This window comes from Cryptosporidium muris, genomic scaffold (genome assembly GCF_000006515.1).
Source record: "Cryptosporidium muris RN66 scf_1106632373407 genomic scaffold, whole genome shotgun sequence".
Classification (NCBI taxonomy): Eukaryota; Apicomplexa; class Conoidasida; order Eucoccidiorida; family Cryptosporidiidae; genus Cryptosporidium; species Cryptosporidium muris.
The window spans coordinates 738,369-754,820 of NW_002196572.1; the positions used below are offsets into that span (position 1 = coordinate 738,369).

The 16,452-nt window shown below is 27.8% G+C and overlaps 7 protein-coding genes across 7 annotated transcripts, besides 12 other annotated features; 4 read left to right on the top strand and 3 right to left on the bottom strand.

The window, feature by feature from the left end:
• Positions 1 to 218: 218 nt before the first annotated feature.
• Positions 219 to 3,152, top strand: CMU_018830 (eukaryotic translation initiation factor 3 subunit 8 family protein; the record flags this gene model as incomplete). The annotated part of the gene is made up of 1 exon (XM_002140439.1): positions 219 to 3,152. The coding sequence occupies one exon, from the start codon at positions 219 to 221 to the stop codon at positions 3,150 to 3,152; it is 2,934 nt and encodes a 977-aa protein (XP_002140475.1).
• A 12-nt stretch (positions 3,153 to 3,164) lies between these two features.
• Positions 3,165 to 3,296: a sequence feature (AT_rich).
• An 11-nt stretch (positions 3,297 to 3,307) lies between these two features.
• CMU_018840 (uncharacterized protein) lies at positions 3,308 to 3,724 on the bottom strand (the record flags this gene model as incomplete). Its single annotated transcript, XM_002140440.1, has 1 exon — positions 3,308 to 3,724. One exon carries the CDS (start codon positions 3,722 to 3,724, stop codon positions 3,308 to 3,310), a length of 417 nt encoding a protein of 138 aa, XP_002140476.1.
• Positions 3,725 to 3,841: 117 nt separating this feature from the next.
• Positions 3,842 to 3,868: a sequence feature (AT_rich).
• Positions 3,869 to 3,895: 27 nt separating this feature from the next.
• Positions 3,896 to 4,870, top strand: CMU_018850 (uncharacterized protein; the record flags this gene model as incomplete). Its single annotated transcript, XM_002140441.1, has 1 exon — positions 3,896 to 4,870. The coding sequence occupies one exon, from the start codon at positions 3,896 to 3,898 to the stop codon at positions 4,868 to 4,870; it is 975 nt and encodes a 324-aa protein (XP_002140477.1).
• Positions 4,018 to 4,046: a sequence feature (AT_rich).
• Positions 4,855 to 4,990: a sequence feature (AT_rich).
• Positions 4,991 to 5,113: 123 nt separating this feature from the next.
• Positions 5,114 to 5,173: a sequence feature (AT_rich).
• A 12-nt stretch (positions 5,174 to 5,185) lies between these two features.
• CMU_018860 (uncharacterized protein) lies at positions 5,186 to 6,235 on the top strand (the record flags this gene model as incomplete). The annotated part of the gene is made up of 1 exon (XM_002140442.1): positions 5,186 to 6,235. The coding sequence occupies one exon, from the start codon at positions 5,186 to 5,188 to the stop codon at positions 6,233 to 6,235; it is 1,050 nt and encodes a 349-aa protein (XP_002140478.1).
• Positions 5,598 to 5,620: a sequence feature (AT_rich).
• Positions 5,933 to 5,973: a sequence feature (AT_rich).
• Positions 6,137 to 6,178: a sequence feature (AT_rich).
• A 113-nt stretch (positions 6,236 to 6,348) lies between the features above and the next one.
• Positions 6,349 to 6,432: a sequence feature (AT_rich).
• Positions 6,433 to 6,625: 193 nt separating this feature from the next.
• Positions 6,626 to 6,694: a sequence feature (AT_rich).
• Positions 6,695 to 6,908: 214 nt separating this feature from the next.
• CMU_018870 (uncharacterized protein) lies at positions 6,909 to 8,279 on the top strand (the record flags this gene model as incomplete). The annotated part of the gene is made up of 1 exon (XM_002140443.1): positions 6,909 to 8,279. The coding sequence occupies one exon, from the start codon at positions 6,909 to 6,911 to the stop codon at positions 8,277 to 8,279; it is 1,371 nt and encodes a 456-aa protein (XP_002140479.1).
• A 61-nt stretch (positions 8,280 to 8,340) lies between these two features.
• Positions 8,341 to 8,420: a sequence feature (AT_rich).
• Positions 8,360 to 10,951, bottom strand: CMU_018880 (uncharacterized protein; the record flags this gene model as incomplete). The annotated part of the gene is made up of 1 exon (XM_002140444.1): positions 8,360 to 10,951. The coding sequence occupies one exon, from the start codon at positions 10,949 to 10,951 to the stop codon at positions 8,360 to 8,362; it is 2,592 nt and encodes an 863-aa protein (XP_002140480.1).
• Positions 10,952 to 11,524: 573 nt separating this feature from the next.
• On the bottom strand, positions 11,525 to 16,330 carry CMU_018890 (uncharacterized protein; the record flags this gene model as incomplete). Its single annotated transcript, XM_002140445.1, has 1 exon — positions 11,525 to 16,330. The coding sequence occupies one exon, from the start codon at positions 16,328 to 16,330 to the stop codon at positions 11,525 to 11,527; it is 4,806 nt and encodes a 1,601-aa protein (XP_002140481.1).
• Positions 13,795 to 13,816: a sequence feature (AT_rich).
• Positions 16,331 to 16,452: the final 122 nt, after the last annotated feature.

Sequence of the window (16,452 nt, forward strand, 5' to 3'; positions counted from 1 at the left end):
GTTTTCTACATAAGGTTGCAAATGACCGCCAGATATAAGCGGCACATTAATTTTAGAGACAGAAATGAAATACCCGGTACCACTACAAGAAAAGGTAAATTCTATAGACTCAATTATTATTTGCAAGGTATAAAAGGGTTCAGTACTATTATAATCTAATTTTGTAGTGTTTTGATTCTACTATAACTTATTGAGTTTTCTTACAGCACGAATTAAGAATGCAAGGCAAATTTTGGGCTGAAGGATCTGACTCATCCTTATCTTCAGACTCAAATGGTAATGATGGTTCTTTTTCGGAATCTGAGGCTGAGGCTCAATCCCATTATCGCCGTCCGCGTGAAATCAATAATAATCGTTGGGCAATAGATTCAGATTTTGATAGTAGTGAGGATGATCGTCGAGTGGTCCGTGGGGCTAAGGAGAAATTTCATGAGGAATTAAGATCTATTACACGTTTAATAACCAATCATATAAAGATATCAGATTTTGCAGTATTAAGTGAGGACTATGAGAAGCTATTGAGATGTATTCAGAAATCACGATTTTTAATTGATCAATATGGGATACCAAGATTTCTGATCTTGGTACTTGTTGAATTGGAATTATTTTTGGATGAGAAATTCAAAGATAAGGAGGGTATAAAAAAGTTATCAAAGGCCAAAGCAACTAGCTTCAACACTCTACGTGCAAAGTTTCGTAAGACAACTGAAGAATATAAAGCTCAAATGGATGAATGCAAAGCTAATCCTGACAATTTTCATGATGATACTAGTGAGAAATCTTTTTCTGATTCATCTTCTTATTCTGAATCAGAGGATTCAAGTTCAGATGATGAGGATGATACTTCTGAATCTAGGAGTGATACATCATCTTCAACATGGTCTTCTGATGAAGAGGCTTATGAAGATCGTCATGCTTCAGCATTAGCCAAATGGGGAACAAGAGTAAAGAAACCTAAGAAATCTGAATCTGATGGAACTAAAAGGATTCCTAAGCAAAAGACTTTACGTAAGGAATACTTTGATAGCTCATTACAAGGTCAGTTAGGTATTGGAGTAAGCACATCTAATAATGCAGGACTTGGTGGAGGTGATATGTTTTCATTTGAGGGGGAAGTAACCGTAGATATGATTGTGGAGAAGGTTGGTGAGATTGTAGCTGCTAGAGGGAAGAAAGGAACTGATAGACAGGAACAAATTCGTCTTTTAAAAAGAGCTGCAGATATAGCCAAACCATTATCACTACAAGTATATGCTGATGTATTAACACACTTAATATCTGCTCAATTTGACACTATTACGGGTGCTTTTCATTGTATATCTGCTTCTATATGGTCTGAAATATGTCAAAATATTAATATACTTCTGGATTTAATTGTTCATACAAGTAAAGATAAACGTATTTATATATCTGGATTCCAAAGTTTTATTTCATCTAAAGAGAGGAAGAGAAGGCTTTCTGGAGATGACTCTACAGGAAATCTCATTAATCTTTCAAATTCTACAGGAAATTCCGGTGATTCTACATCACAAAGTGGTGAATTAGATAATATAGCTTCATCCTCAGATAATCAGGAACAAGATAAAAGTACTGTAACATTTTTGGTCTCATTTATAGAAAGACTTGATGGTGAGTCTCTCAAGGCCTTACAATTAACAGATGTACATTCTAGTGAATATAAGGATCGTCTTGTACAATCTTTGCATTTGTTAGCCTTACTTTGGAGATGTTACAAAATATGTGAAGAAAGAAAATATAATGATTTAGTTGCCACTTTGTCAGTCCACTTAATTAATCAATTACACTTTAAAAGTGATTTATTAGCAGTAAAAGTGTGGGAATTTACTCGACAAATATTTAAAAAAACTGCAGGATCTTCTCTACAGAATTGTAACTTTCAGTTATATCCTACTCAATGTGAAAAGTGTGGTGATAAAAGCTTAGAATGTACATGTAAACCTAGTGACTTAATTACTCAATTAGTACACAATGTGTATTTATATGGAGATACCAAAAATAAGCTTAGGGTATTATTACAACATGTATACAATATGGCTTTGCATGATAAATATTATGAAGCTATTAATTTATTCCAATCAATGGGAGTTTACGATATGGCATTGGGATCTGACGTAAATATTCAAATTCTATATAACAGGGCACTTGTACAACTTGGTTTAGCTGCCTTCAGATTAGGAGCTGTAACAGAAGCTCAAGCATTATTGAGTGATATTTGTATGCCAAATCGTAATCGTGAATTATTAGCTCAAGGAATGAGTAATATGAAATCTCAAGAAAGAACTCCAGAACAAGAAAGAGCAGAAAAAAGACGTCTTTTACCTTATCATATGCATTTGTCTTTAGAAGTTATAGATTGTATATATCTTATTTGTTCAATGTTACTTGAAATTCCATATATGGCATATCAAAAATCCTTAATATTGAATAATGAAGGGAATACAACTTTTAATACAAAATTTAAACCAATATCTAAACAATTTAGAAGATTACTAGAACAATATGAACGACAACCTATAACTGGTCCTCCAGAAAGTCAGAGGGATACAATTATTGCTGCTACGAGGGCACTTCAACTTGGAAAGTGGAAAGAATGTTGTGATTATATATTTTCATTAAGTATATGGGATTATAATATTGCAGATAGAGATAAAATTGAAGAAACCCTAAAAATTAATATTAAACAGGAGGCTTTAAGGACTTATATATTTACATATGGACATCTATATGACTCCTTTTCAGTCAAAAATCTATCAGATATGTTTGGTCTTTCAAGGGATATTATTCATTCTTTATTATCTAAAATGATGTTAAAGAATGAATTATTAGCATTATGGGATCAATCTGGAGATTTTGTATTATTAAATCATAAACATACAAGTAAAGTACAAAGTGATGCAATGATTTTGTCTGATAAATTACAACAATTTATGGAATGTAATGAGTCTATGATTAGCTCTAAGAATACTAAAAGTAATATTTTAACTAATTCTAGAAGTACTAATTCAAGTACTTTAGGTATAAATAATACAAACACATCAGGTCTAAACTATTATTCTAGAAAATTTGGACAAACACAGCAATATAACAAAAATAGAAATATTCCTATTTCTGTCAGACCTATTAGAGTTTAACTTTAATTTTGCATTTTAAATGTATTTAAATATAATTTTAAAGTTCATAATTTTAGTTATATAAAAAAAGTTCAATATAAAATCTTGTTTCTGGAAATTATTGTATATTAATTTCAATATTATTTATTTATTATCTTATATAAAGGGCTTATTCATTATATTAATGGACTTTCCATATATTCTAAAGTTACTTTTAATGCTTTTATTTGGTCAGATGAATTAGTCTGACCATACTTTATGCATCTTCTAATTGTTTCTATAAAGGCATCGATCAATTGCAGAAAATTGTCAAATTTTAATAAATCACTATACATTGTAGCATCGATATCAGATAAATTACAAAGTATATCTTTGTATACTTGATTATTAACTTCTAGTAAATCTTTAAGTTCTGTAAATAATTCATCATAAAGTTCACACTTTTCTATTTCAGTATCGATTAAGTTACTTTCTATATTCCTGTTTCTGGCATTAATAGAATTCTCAAAAGAATCAAGAAATTTCCCTAATGAAAGATCCACTAAAGTTCTTAATCTACAAATAAATTCAGTCAGAGTTTGATCGCTTATCATTTAGTTACTATATTACAAGCATTATATATTACTAATATTTTGCTAGACAGAAATTTGGCGCTTTATTCATACTTAAAACTTGGAATTAGGCGGGAAATAAATAGCATGAGTTAATAGAAATAAAAAAAAATAAAAAAAAATAAACCCCTACTTCTTTTTATTATAAAAAAAATGGAAGATCCATACATTTCTATACTAAATCATTGTGACTATATATTATCTGAATTAGGATTAAGAACGTTCTTAATTAAATTACCACTTAATAGTTCTATAGCAAAAAGTACTGGAAAAGGTATAAAACAAAAAATTTTTAAAAATTTATCTTTTTCTTCTATTAAAATTGATGAAGATAATATAATACAGAAAAACAATGGCTATTATTCATTAAATGTGGGAGTAAGAGATATGAATCTTTGTAGATATTCTAATTCTAAGTATTTGAATAAAGAAGATCTTTTAAATATTGAAAATATTGTAAAATCCTTAACTGAACCAACAATTTGTGGATTTGTATTTTTAATAGCTGAAATATCATTGGAAAATAAATCCTATTTTTATAATAATAATACTTCTAAATGTTATCGTCCTATTGGGGGAGGAATAGTTGAATTAGTAGATGATTATGAAAGATGTCTAAGATCAATTTTTTGTAAAAAGAAACTTCCTTTAAAAGTTTCAGAAAATATATTACGTATTATTATTGGACGCACTATTATTCATGCTTTACAATGGAAATATAATAATAGTAAGAAGAAATGTACAAACAAAGTCATTTCTGTACTAGATGATCATATAAAACTTTTTCCTATACCTGCATATAATATATTACTAAAAGATTTACCAATGTCTAAACATTGGGAGATATATGATGACGCTGGATCTCATTCAGATCACCCTGGTATTAAGTGTAACTGCTATAAATTATCAAATTTTCCAAATTCAAGACAATTCTGGGGTATATCTGAATCTAGATTTATGAAATTGATTAGAAGTGATCCAAAGTTATTTGGTAAGAGCTTATTAATTGAAGACTTTTTAAGTGATAATTATTTTAAATCAAATAAACTTATTACAAATTATGATGAGAAACAGGATAAAGAGAATTTAGATAAGATTTATACTAAGAAACGAAAATTATTAAACTAAATTATTATAAGATGAAAGAATTTATTTAACTAATAAATATAATTGCAAATATTGGCATTTATATAATTATCGAAGTAATTTATATATTTGGTAATTTAATTTTTTATTTATAGTTAAAATGATGCCACCCTTTATTGCAATAGATTTTCTCAGAATCTAGGTACCCTCAATGGCGCTATAGGTCTCTGTATTTATAATGTACTGGGACAGGAGCTCTGCTTATGGATCTACTATTGTTTAATCTTTATATTAAAAATTTTTTTATATAATTAAGAATTAATACAAAATTAACAAAATTTATAACTTTTTGGATTAATGTTAAAGTTTTGTTCAAAGAAAAAAAAAGTTAGTAATACTACTGACTTTAATAAAGAGCTTAGTAGGAATAATGTATATAATAAGGTAAAAAATTTACAGTTTAACTATAATAAAAGTTATAAAAATAGTTCTATGCTAAAATTAAATTTGGAAATAAATAGATCCCAATCAGATAACTATTTTAATATCAAAGATGAAGCAATTTCTAATTCCAATCCTAAATATAAATCAGATAATATTCTATATAGATTACAAGGAAGTCGTTTCCGGATAATTAATGAGTATTTTTATAAGAATACAAGTGAAGATGTATATAATAAATGTATAAGAGACCCACAAATGTTTCAAGCATATCATGAAGGCTATGAATTACAGAAACAAAATTGGCCAATAGATCCATTAAACGAAGTAATTAAATATATTAATAATAATCCAAATATTAAGATTATTGGAGATTTTGGTTGTGGAACTGGTATAATAGGAAGTATATATAATAATAGATCAAATGAAGGTTATAAAATATTTTCTTTTGACTTAGCTAGATCTAAAAATAGTGATTTAGATATTATTATTTGTAATATAAAAAGTGTACCACTCAAAAGCTGTCAGCTTGATATGGCATTATATTGTTTAAGTTTAATGGGTATAGATTGGCCATTATTTTTAGCAGAAGCATATCGAGTTCTGAAAATAAATGGTATTCTTTTAATTGTAGAGGTTACATCTAGAATTCCAAATATTCAGAAATTTATATATAATATTGAGTTATTAAATTTTAAATTAATGATCAAACCTAAAAATCTATCAAGTTTTTTCACTATGTTTGTATTTAAAAAAAATAAATCAAAAATACTTTTAAAGTCGAAAAGTATGAAATTTGGTATTATTTATAAATTACATTATTATGGCTTTAAACGGTTGTGGTTAGATATTATTTGTAAAGTTTTGAAATATAAACAATATAAACAATATATAAGAATTTTAAATATTGCAAATAGTCAAATAAATGAACATATAATGAAACCTTGTTTATATAGAAGAAGATAATGATAAGTGACAATTATCTTTATAAATTATTAATATGTTATTTGTAGAAGTCCTTTAGATAGAAATTTTACTATAAGGTTACATATTTTTAGTTATTTTAAGATAAGAATAGGAATTTATACATAATAATTTCTTTTTTTTTTTTTTTTATTTTCAGTATACTGTAATTATTTCTAATTATTTGATATATTTAATAAGATCTGTCATGATATTTTAATATATCTTCTATACCTTGTATTTTAAAGAATCTAAATTGAATATTTTACAATTATAAGTTTTCCATTAATACTTCAATAAAGATATATATTAAAAGATTGTAGTAATTATAATTAACAAGTCTAGAAATAATACTAAAGACAATTAATATTGATAATAACAACTTTATAGAGCTATTTTTAAAATCTATATATTTCTTTAAATATATAAAGATTTTATTTTATAGTAAACTTTATTATAATTCTAAGACAATAATATACAGAAATACTTAACTAATTTAAATTAAATGAAAATCCAATTAGATAGGTACAATTATATTATAAGTTACTTGAAACTATATAATGATATATTTAGAGTGTTATACTAAGTATTTCATACGTGTTAAGATTATTTGCGGTAATGAGATATTGCATCTTTTATAACTTTTTTATACATCTCTTATCTAGACAATCTCAAAATGCCTAGAGAGGAGATCTATACAGATAGATCTTATCAATTACAACAAGAACCTTATAATGCAGATGTATTTAGAACATTTGTACAGATATTACTACGACTTTTTTATGATTCTCCTATTATAATAGTAGGAGATTGTTTAATTAGAGAACAGAAAGCTTATTCAGACAAAGATCTAGCTGAAAAGTTGAGCTTATCTGACCGTCAAGTAAGGGAAGCACTAAAAATACTTGAAGATGACTTTATTATTTTAAAAGAACAGAAACCAACAGAACATTTAAATTCTAAGAGTGAAGGTGATAGCTTAAATAGTGGATCATCTTCATTAACTTTTTTGAATTCTACTTCAAATATATCAAATAGTAGTTATGGAAATATTGGATTTAATCGTATGTCACCTATATATTATAGAATCAATCCACATTTACCAACTGTTGTTGAGTGGCAATACAATACAATAATACATAATGTTGAAGAAGCTATTAAGGAAGCAGCTAGCCTAGATGAGCTTGTATGCAAAATTTGTAATGTAAAATATACTTCTTTAGATGCACTTGGGTTAGAACTAAGTCAAGATGATGGTTTTTTTCTTTGTAGATATTGCAATGAAAAGTTACAATCAGGAGACTCCGCTTCATTTAGACAAGCTACAAGGGATAAAGCTGAGAGGACTAGATCCCAATTACAAGTTTTATATAATTCTCTTGAAAGAGTTAAGAATATGTATATTCCTATATTTCCATTATATCAAGGTAAGAATGAGAAACTTAAACAATCTAGGCCTATTAGGCAGATTACAGATATATCTAAAGAAAGTAATAGTACAGTTGCATCTAATAATGTGGTGAACTCATCAAATTCAATGAACTCTAATTCACTAAGAAATCCTGGCAATTATTTGGATTTATCAGAATCTAACACAACTTTAAGTTTTGATTCCGGAACTGGAAAATCATTTATAAGTTCAAGTGTTCCTAAAGTTAAATTTGGTATTAAATTATCATCTAATAATATTAGCGAGGATAATAGAAATAAAGATAACATAGGATTTAGTGGATTTTCTAAGAAAGTTTTCAATTTATCCAAAACACAAGAGCTAAGTAATAATAGAGTAAATACTAATATAGGGATTAATAAGACAGCTTTAAATAAACCTGAAGATAGTTTGGATAATAATACTAGTTATATAGAAAAATCTCAAAATTCGAGAAATATAGAAGAACCAACATTAAGTATATCTGCAATTAATGGAAAGATATTTAAAATATCTGAAATAACTGATGACATTATTAATGTTATGACAGATTCAGAATTTTTGAAATATGATGAGCTTTTACAAAACTATCAAACAGTAGGACTACTTAATAGTTAAGAAATAATTTCATAATATCCATTTAAATACCTTTAAGAAATGTTGTTAATTTAATATGCCGAATTTTATTATTACATAATTTAGTTATATTGCAAATTATTTATATTATTTTCTTTTTTTAATTCAAGATTTTTATTTATAGAAGTGTTGCTATATTGGCCTTTTTGTAAGATGGAGTTCATATAACAATTAGTAAAATTAAAGGGAGAACCTTGTATTAAATTGTGAGATTCACCAATTTTATTTGGATCAAAAGATAAAATCTGATTTATTGTGTTGACTTGATTAAAATTTTGATTAATATTTCTCATTAGTTCATTGAAGATAAATGGATTATAAGGAGTTAAATTTGGAAAAATTATATGAGGATTCACCATAAAACCTAATGGATAATTTACAAATGGGAAGTATTGCAGCAAATTTGGACTGTATATTGGATTCTTAATCGTTTCGAATAATTCTTTTGTAATTAAATTATTTGTACCTGATAAATTATCGGATGAAAAATTAAAATTAGTTAATAACTCAGATTTATCTTTATTATAAATATTATTAGTATCGACAAATTGATTTATTAGTGAATAATTTGGTAAAGCAAATTGAATTGGAATATTATTGGATAGATTTGTATCATAATAACTTGTATTAATATGTGAAATTTCATTATTATCTGTATTCTGTTGACTAGAATCACCAATATATTGACAATTATCACTTTTAAAAGTATCATTTGAACTCATTGTTAACTGATAAAATTTATAAGCTCTCTTGTATTGCATTTCTTGCTCCTCATAAGATAGATTGGGTGGAATTTTAAATATTTCATAACACTTATGTTCACCCTTATAATATGATACTTTCCATCCCCTTGGTTTTATCGACCATTCAATACTACTTTCTCCAATATTGCCAATTATTTGTTTGTTTTTTAAATTTACTCTTTTTTTTAATGATGTAGATTTGGTGTATACATTAGTAATACATGATCTTTCATATTCAATATTATTTTTACGTTTCCTTTTATACTCTTTATAAATAATTTGATCGTCCGAGATTAAGGGCTTATCAATATTTCTTCTTATATTGGAAACTCTTAGTAAACTACACGAACCTATCAAATCTGGATTTATATATAAATCTTTAAATACTTGTTTTACTTTGCCACTATTTACCTTATACTTAATATCAAGTAATGTACAGATAGCATTTTCTACTTGATTATGGTCTTCTATAAAACATGATCTATTTTGTTCATCTTCTTTTATTTCACTAATATATTTCTTAATCTTGTCAGTTCTCCCCTTTTGCCTTGTAACTCTACGTATATCAACACTTGGATGAACTTTATTTTTCTCTGTATTTTCATAATTTAATAGCATATTATCTACACAATGTTCATTGGTATTAGATATGTTTTTTTGGTTCGAGCGATAATAACCACTTCCAAAAGTTGGACTTTTTGTTAATGTATATCCAGGATGACCACCATTAAATAAATAATACAAATCATCACTCAAGCGTGATACTGTATTTATTGCATTATTCCATGATTGATTGCAATAAATATTTTCTGTTTCACATTTATCACTATTATTTATAATTGGTTGACATATACCACTATCTATCGCCCCGAGTATTAATTTAAAGTCTTCCATAGTATAATCATGTTGAACTTTGTTCCTGACTGTTTTTTGTAATAATTCACGTACAGTTTTGATATTAAAAAGAGATTTGGAATCATTCTTATAATTTATATCATTATCAAAATCATTTTGAGTATTAATAATTTCATCTAATGAAAATTCTTTATTTGTGATGATATCATTTAATAATTTTCTAAAAATTAATCTCTTATTCAAAGAAAAGTTCAATAAATTAACTCTATTAATTGTCTTGTATCTTTCTAGAGTATTATTATCTCTATCTTGTAAATTATAATCATTAATTGCATTGTTATAGTTATTAGGGATTTTATCAATATTGAAATTGCAAATTTGTTCTTCGCCATCAAATGATGTATATAACAATAATTTTTCCAATGATAACAAAAATTCTCCCTTATTTATATCTACTTTAGCACTACTATCTGATATATCACATGTCTTTTCCTTCTTTCTTCTTTTTCTAGGATATTTTATTTCTTTTTCTCCCTCTACATTTACAGCTTTATCAGATAAACCAATACCAAATAATGTTGGATAGAATCCTTGCTTTGTACATAGTATAGGAATACCATGCATTCTCTCAAGAAACTGCAATGCACGTTTTGCAGCACCTTCCTTCCCAAATTTCTTGCAACTCCATTGCTTACTACATAGCTCATTATTATTATACCATTCTACAATAACTTTCCTTTTCTCTTTATCCTCGCGAATTACTGCATTTAGACCATTTATATGCCTCACTTGTTTCTTATTAGCATCATTTCTATTCTCCTCTTTTAAATGAATACCTCCATCATTATCTTTAATTGGAAAAGCTGGTATGTTTATATCACTATATATATCACTACTACACGTTGTGGTACATATATTTATTGGAGAGTATGTTCTCTCACTCATACTTTGTACATAAAGACTTGCATCTTTTTCTGTGGACTCTAATTTTTCATTACAAGTATTTCCAACTAGTTCCATCCGCAAATTCATATTATTTCCCTCTAGTGAAGCCATTTTTCGACTTAAACATATATATATCCTCGTAAAAAAAAAGTTTTTGTAGCTTTCAAAATTATTCCCACAGTATTTCAGTTACAAAATACCCATTAATAGTAGCATTTATCCCTACAACCACTCTTTTTTTTTAACTTCCCAATTTACAATAAGTTAACTTTTAGATAACTTTTATGATGGTATTTTGACCACATAAAAAAAAATTTGCATGCAATATAATGGCGCCTTAAGCATTTAAGGCGCTACAGAATTGCATAAAATCTGCACTGTATTGGAAAGTCTGAAAGATAAACTGGATACAAAAATAAAATTATGACTCAACAAATTAATAAATTTAAGTATATTGGAATATACTAGTATTACTATTTATAGTTACCTAAAAGTTATATTTGGTGAATACATTGAATAAAAAGTGAGATGTACTAGTTAATATTTACTATTTAAATATACTCAAATACTAATATAATTATAGTTTCAACGGAAATATATTATCTAGAGCTTTAAGATATACTCCACATATATTTATCACTTAAGAACATAATCTCTACATATAAAGTATATTCTGATATGCTGTTATACATACAGGAAAGCATCATGTTTCTTGGCTGATAAAATAGCAATTTCACGTTTTAGAAACAAATGAAACAGCTTATTATGATAGAATACATGTAAAATATTATTTATAGAGGTCGAAATATTCTTAGTTATATGATTAAGTAGTATTATGAATCCAAAGAAGAGAATAGCCAGAAAAAATAATACTAAAACTATAATGAAGAGAGTATAAAGTAGCTGAGATCTTACTATCACCGTAGGATTACTTCTAATAAGAATGAAATGGAGAGATAAAAAAAGGAAAAAGAAGATAAATATAGCCTTTAAATATTTGTTATGTAGTGTTATTTGTAGAAAACTGTTGTTTCTACATATAATGAAATTCCACAATGTAAGAAAGAGTGTAAGTTGACGAAGTATTAGAGTTTCATTCATGTGACTTAATTCAGACTCCCTTTTCTCTTTTCTTAAAACCTTTGTTATATATGTAAAAACTCGATATCTCTGAACAAGTGTAACCCATAATATACCCAAAGGATTTAAACAGTTCCATGCTAGTACTGATATGTGAACAGAAGTTATTGTTTCACCAATAATAGTTATAAACCAATTTTTTCCATACATATTCCATATTGTTGGATATTGTAGAAATCTATAGTACAAATTTTTTGCATCATATAGAGAGAATAAGCTGTAAGATGATCCAATAAGTATACAAGAGCACCACTGTAAAATATACCACTTACGGTAGTCATTTGGAAAGATGCACTCATTTTGACAAATAGCTAAAAGATGAGACTCAATTCTGGAATTTTGTATTGTAAGGTTTTTTAAGTATTTTGTTGAGTTTCTATTAACATCATGAGAGGAAGTTGGTGGGGCCAAATAGATGGAATTAGTACCTACAGAGTTATACGTGTTATTTGTGATATATTCATCTTCTTCAAGTTTAATTCTATTATTTATTGCTTCAAATGGACTTTGAGAAGTCATAATTGCATTAGTTGAGGAATTAAAACGAAGATTTTTAGATGAATCAAATGTTACAGAGTAATTATTCTGGGTTTGAAGGCTAAGCCACAAATAATAGTATTCAGGAAATACTTCTTTATATTTCCATTTCTTATAAGATGGAAAATTACATATCCAAAAATTTCTCCTATTGAATAAAGGGTTTGATGTCAGAAGATCTTTAAATTTAAAAAAATTTGAGAATGAAGTATTATTTGTATGGCTTCTTCTACTTATATTGTAATGTGAAGGAGGCAAGATTGTATAATTTGTTGGTGATAATAGTGAAGAAGAGCATTTATCTAGAACTGCACCAACTTTATCATTTAATAAAGAAAAATTAACCGAGTTATTTCTACTGTGAATTGAATTCGTTGAAGAATATGAAGGTGAATCTTGTATGGAGGAATTCAAATTACACTGGAAAGAAGATAAGCATGGATTTGAAGTGCTCTCACTATTTGAACTTTTTTTAGAATATTTATAAATTTTCAAGAACTTTAGATTTGAGGGAACAAATAAATGGTAAAATTTGTCTTTGTCTTGTGTAGAAGCTCCACACGAAAGGAATGCCATATTAATAAAAATAGAGAACAGTGCAAGGTATACAATGACTATTCCCGAATCAAAATTTTTGGATTGGAATAACCAAATTGAAGATATTGTCCATAAAAAGATGCGTAACAGAGACAATTGAATATGCTTTAGTTTGATCACTAATGTTTTGAAAAATGTACTTTCTTCCATATAATTCTTCATAAAAGATGAATTATCGTCACAATTTTTAACTGAGTTTAATTCGTTAATGGAATAATTTCCAAATAAAGTACACTTGATACTAATCAAAATTAGTTGCAAGTTAGATAAAGGTTTATTACTTAAATTTGGGATGAATAGGAGTGAAGGAATAGCTCTATATCCAGAATAGAAAAGATATAAACACAGATGAAACGAGATTGTATAGAATTTATTCAGAATTTTGACCCAATATTTTTTTAATGGAGACCTATGCAGTATTTGCTCAACTTTTAATGAAGAGCTTGAGCTTGATACAGATTTAGAAGATGCAAATGATGATTTATCCTGAGTAAAACTTTCATTGAGAAATTGGCTCTTTTCATAATATGCTGTAGGGTAATCTGCCATTGCAAGAACCAGAATTAATAAGAGAATGCAGAAAGTAAAAGTTGAGATGATGATACAAACCAAAATTCTATTAATATGGGTCATAGAAGTAAATAAAGGATGGTTAAGGAGAAATTCTGTAAAAAGACTCCTTTTTAAAAAATAATAATATATGGGTTTGGATATATCATTAAATTGGAATTTATACAATAGTGAATTTGTAAGATAAGAAGAAAACCCTAACAATGGTAATAAATAATTTGTAAATGTATCAAGCTTATCAAAATTACGGGGATTGTCCATAATGTAATTTAGAGCTCTATGTATATGTTGAGAATGAACCCAACCATATCTGAGAAAAAAGGCATTTTTGGCAAAGGAGTGAACTAGTATATCAACAAATCTAGTATTACTAACATCACATGGAATATTAAGTAACAATATAATAGAGTGCTCCAGTGGAGATGGTTTAGATCCCTCAATTCCATAGTACTCAAGAGACATTATTGTACAAGCCTTAGTTTGATCATTTATATAGTTTATAGGATTGGAGGGGTGATAGAAATTTTGAAAAACATTTGTCCCATAGCAAAGTTTTGGAAGAAAGCCATGAATAACATATTGAAGTAATTTTATAGCAATAACTTCATCTGTAGGATCACAATAGTTAAGTTTCATTAGAATTTCACCGAAAGTATTTGGTCTATATCTTAATAGAGTATAAAGAGAAATATCTGCACCCTTTTGAATAAGTGAAATTGAATCCAAAGGATGATACTTTTTCAAAGCCATTTTTAAGGCTCCATAGTACGCCTCCATGCAGAGTTTTCTATAAACAGATAGAGAAGAAAAATTATCATCTTGAATACATTGATTATATACATTTGCAAGAAATAAGACAAGTCTATTATTTCCTCTTGAAACACTTATACTAAGAGCATTGGATTCCTCCAGAATTTTTGTCTCACCTCTAACTAAAAGAGGGTACAACATTGGACTAATTAAACTTCTTGCTGGATGTGTAAAGAATTCCATTTGGCTATTGTTTGAAGGTTTTGAATTTATTATACAGGAAATACTAGTTGCGTAGGAGTTGTAGGTAGCATCCAGTGATGAACCTAAGTCTGTGTTATTCTTCCTTATAATATTTGAGTTACTATCTAATACAAGTTCATTTATTAAGAGATTTCTTGTATCTAATTGAAGCATTAATGATCTGATTAGTTTTTGGAATTTTATAAAATCTATATCATCTTTGTTGATATAATTTGTGCAGTTATTCTCCAAGTAGTTGTGTGGTAAACCAAAAAAAATCCTCATTATATTATCAATATTTCTTCCAAGATATAGTACTTGTAGTAAAAATGATCTTTTAGAATAGGGATCTGTCATATACAGTATTGTAAATATGTTTTCTAGGTCTACATTAAACCTAGTCTTTTTCAGATTGGATTTATTAAAAAATACAAGTTCCTGATATAATCTTTTAGAAGCTATTTTAGAAATTTTAGAATTGTAATGTAGTTGGGTTATCATCATTTCTAAAGGTAGAATTTCACTATTGCCACTTTTATGAGGATTACAAATATGTCCCTCAGACAAAGACTGGGCACGCTGATAAAACTGCAACAGTCTCTGAATAAAAAGTGTGTAATATAACTTGGCAGACCACCATAGCAAAGTAAAACCTTGTTTATCAGATACTGAACATATCAATACATTTTCTAAAATAATTTCGATTTCTAGCAACTCTAACAAAATATATTCTGGTACTTGTTTCTGAACTCCCACTAGTAATCTTTGAGCTGCAAGATAATTGTAATCAGGTACTAAACGTCTAATACTTAATTCCTGTTTAGAATAGTTGTTATTATTTATTAAGATAGATATAAAATCTATGTGATTATCTATAACTGCCAAAGTTACAGGATCATAGCCTGCGTAATTACGCAGCCATGGAGATGCTCCAGAGCTTAGTAGAGGTTTTAGAGCTTCTTTATTACCCATCATTACAGCATGTATTAAGGGAGTATTGCCCAATAAATCTCTAAAATTAGCATTGGAACCCTTTTGTAAAAAGTATATAAGTAATTCTTTATCCATTTGACTTATAGCGTAAAACAATGGAGTTCTCCCATCTGAGTCTGCACAGTCTACTATACACTTTCCATGTTCAATAAGTAGTTTTACTACTCTCTTATGTTTATATTTGCAAGCCAAAAGTAATGGTGTATACATATCTTCACTATATGTATTTACGGGAGCTCCAAGTGATAGTAGATGAGCAACAAGGAAGTACCCTACTTCACCTGGTATTTTACATGCTGATGTGAGAGCTGTATCAGAGTATCTATATCTTCCAAAGTCATATCCAAGGTTAGAGAGGAAATTAGATATGCGGATAAAACGTCCTAAATCACGAAGAATTATTGATTCCAACAATTGTGCTGGTGCAGATAATCTATCTCCTGAATAAGGGGGAAATAATGATTCTTTTTTATTTACCTTTTCTTTATCAAGTATCAGTTGACCTAAATAATACTCCTTTGCTTCTTGTGGCTCTTCATTATCTAAAGTTACCTTGTATCCATATTTAGTTCCTGATACAGATGTCTCTACATCCTTGGCATTATGGAAGATTATCAGTGCTGCAACTGTTATTGTCAACTCAATCCATTTAATTACCATATGAGAGTTTCAAGATACCCTTATATGAATTATGAGCTAGTTGATTTATAACTTCGGAGAGGGGCTAAACTTCTACTGACTAGAACTCCATGAAAATTCTTGTAACTGCCTAACTTTGGCGC